Source organism: Tupaia chinensis, unplaced genomic scaffold (genome assembly GCF_000334495.1).
Source record: "Tupaia chinensis unplaced genomic scaffold, TupChi_1.0 Scaffold000250_1, whole genome shotgun sequence".
Classification (NCBI taxonomy): Eukaryota; Metazoa; Chordata; class Mammalia; order Scandentia; family Tupaiidae; genus Tupaia; species Tupaia belangeri.
Genome location: NW_006159730.1, coordinates 248,906 through 252,202, shown reverse-complemented (window position 1 = coordinate 252,202; position 3,297 = coordinate 248,906). Strand labels below are relative to the sequence as shown.

General features: G+C 37.1%; 1 protein-coding gene across 2 annotated transcripts in view; it reads right to left on the bottom strand.

Moving 5' to 3' along the window:
* The window catches only part of ARHGEF28 (Rho guanine nucleotide exchange factor 28), a gene marked incomplete in the record, with an annotated part of 274,949 nt that overhangs the window by 109,924 nt on the left and 161,728 nt on the right, over positions 1 to 3,297 (bottom strand). For both annotated transcript variants that reach the window (XM_027772037.1, XM_014587964.2), the window contains 1 exon segment: positions 773 to 815. In XM_027772037.1, the coding sequence (XP_027627838.1) occupies positions 773 to 815 (43 nt within the window).

The window sequence follows — 3,297 nt, the reverse complement described above, 5'->3', positions numbered from 1 at the left end:
AAGAAGGAAGGAAGGAAGGAAGGAAGGAAGGAAGGAAGGAAGGAAGGAAGGAAAGAAAGAAAGAAAGAAAGAAAGAAAGAAAGAAAGAAAGAAAGAAAGAGAAAGAAAGAGAAGAAGAAATCCATAGTGAGAGAGCATGGAGATTTAGGCACATTGTTTTTCTTTTGGAGAGGTTTTTGCTACAGGGGGTGTGCACTTTGCACAAAGACACAGAGAGAGAGAAAGTGAGAAATCACCCCCCAGGGGAGATGGCCACACCGCAATCCCTTCTCCTCCATTCCCCTCTTGGGATCTCAGGCATGCACGCACACAAGCCCAGCATTAGTTTAAGTCACAGGGTCCAGGACTCGAACCACGGTCTACTACGTGAGAGTCTAGTGACATAGCCATTACGCCAACTGCTTGTCCCAAGAGATTTAGGCACTTTGTATAACTGACCACTTAGGCACCTGCCATTATGTCTTGTTATGGCGGAACAGACCTGGAGAAAGCCTGCTGCTTTTCCAAAGCAGGTCCTCAAGCTGCTCCTCTTGGTTTGTACATTGGAGGTGTTTGGCTTTGAAAATTACCCAAAACAGAACAGTCCTAAGGCCTGCTCATCTGGGGCTGGCCAAGTCTACACTGGTACAGATTACAGAGGAAACAACAGTCTTAGCAGGATCATTAAATAGAAAACTCCCACAAATGATTGAACAGATAACAAAAAATATGTGCTGACATTTTAAAAGGTGGATTAAATGATCCTTCCAAAAAATTGGAACAGTTAAAATACCTTTTTTCTCTTGGTGGCTCCGGTAAGCTGTAAGCTCTTTGTTCTACAAGAAACAGAACAGTAAAATGAAAAGGAAGGCACACAAACTAGCAGTCATGTATTAGTCTGAAATGTACACATTCAACCATATTTTATCACTGTACATACTACCAGTCAGAAAACGAGTCATCTTGTATAAGTAGGGCAACACTCTGGGTATCTTTAATCAGTTTCCATAGTTTGGAGAGGGTGGGAAAAAGGGCAAAACATGACAACATTTAAAGCCTTTCTGAACCAAGTTAGCCTCAGCAAGGGGCAGCCAACATTTTCAAAATGGAATAATAATAATGATCGGGAAAAACAATGAAAAGATATTGGATGATGAAGTAAGGAGTTTAATGTCTCTGTGTTGACTGACGTACATGGCATTCCCTTTTGAAAAGCAATGTAATACACTGTAAAGTTATATGCAATTCAATGTAATATAAACAAGATTATGATGATAATAAATAGGAAAAAAATAAGTACAGAAAACTAATTGTGTCTTTTTGGATACTTCTTACCAGAGCTTCATCCTTTATTCATAACACTAATTCCCCAACATACAGAATCAATGGATATTTTAACTACCTTTTAGCAAAGCTGAAATGAAAAGTCTTGAAGGCGAGTTTAAAGAAGAATTCATTTCAACAGAGATGAATGCCTTTAGAAAAATCTTAGCAGCAACAGCTCAGAGATGCATTTTGTGACTCATGGAAAAAGGAGAACCACCTTTCCCACTGAACTTGGGGCTAGGGGCAGAAGGAGGGGGTAGTGGTAGAGGGGCAGGCTCATGCAAGCAGTTTAGCGCCATCTTGTTTCAGGAATTAGAGTACTTACTACAGGGATGGAGCAGAGACAGTGATTTAGACAGTGACAGAGACTGAAGGAGGGAGCGGCCACTGTGAAGCACACCATCTACAGAGTAGGGACAAATCCTTACCATTACAGTCCAGAACGGTGAAGAAGCAAAACCAAGTCACAAAGGGCAAAGGGCCAGATATATAAGGAAGAAAATAATTACCCCCTGAAATGTGTAAATATCAATGTTGTACCTATTACTATCTTGAATGTAAGAGAAAATCTACTTTGAATGTAAAGCCTTTATCTTATAGCCATTATTAAATGTCCTTCAAATTTAGTCATCAGCAGAAATTATTATCCTTACTATAAATAGGCTGAGATCGCAAAAGAATATGCCACATATCCAGGATTATCAAGGCTAAAAAGTTATAGAACAGACACAACAACTGGACAAAATCTAATAGGAGCATCAGTTCATAGTAACTTTCAAAAGCAAATTTACTTCATTCTTTGAATTCTTAAGCGTAGAAAGTTTTGTCTAGCTTACTGAGATTGTAATTATTATTTCAATATTGATAATGTTCCTTTCTATCTAAATCTACAATGGATCAAAAGGAATTTAAAAACTGTATTTTGTTTTATATACATAAACATTAAATAATAGAAGTTACCATCACTGTAGGCTTAGCTCAAAACAAACAAAAAAAAGGCATGAGACATAATAGTCACCCTTTGGAATGACAAGGAAGAAAGAATATCACATGTCAGAGTCAAAGGACTGAGAGAGCACCCTCTCTTTGTGTATCTCCATCACAGCTCATATAGGGCAGCTTCCTTCTTGAGCAATGGAGACCTGGATGCAGTTCGAGTAGAGAAATATCCAAGTCCATTCAAAACTCATCAGAGCAACACTAATGTCAGTTTACTTTTGATGAAGCAAATTAACAGAAGTGAGATTTAGAATTTAGCTGTAAACTAGGAAAGATTTCACTATGTAGAACATAAATGCTGGTAAATGATTCTTTCCTCACTAGAAACGAATTTATTCTTCATAGCCCTATAGTAGTAACTGACCTAAATGGTAGCAGGCAAACATTTGCAATCATACAGGTCTAGTCACTGAATCTGTGTTTATTTAGTGATTTAGTGTATAGCCTCAACCTAATTTGCCTGAATGTATTTCTTACCTCTACATAATTACAAGCTTCATTGAAATAACTCCTCTCTTAAATATATTCTGAAGACAGGTTTTATTTACAGAAAAAAAAATAAATAAATAAAACAAAGAAATTGGTGTCAGTTTTTTATCCTTTATATTACAAATACAAAAATTCAAGGTATGCATGCAAGGCAAAAAGTACCTATCCTAGCCTATTAAGGAATTAATAAATGAGGGCTCTTTTCCCCTATAAATAATCAATTTCCTCTCAGTCATCTGGTAAGTAATTTCAAACTCCAGAACTCTGACTTACAAATGAAGGACACTATAAATATAAAGACCAGGCCCTCATTCACTGCACAGAAGACTTAAATGCATTTTCCAGATAATTATGGTGTAAACTTAATTTGCTAGCTAGGAGTAGTGTCAAGCTGATATTAAAAGGAATCCCAAACCAAACTAAGGTTAGAGAGAGGAGAAATCCAGGAAATGAAAAAAATACCAAAACTACAAGACAAATATTTCTGTTTTCTCTTTCCTGTCC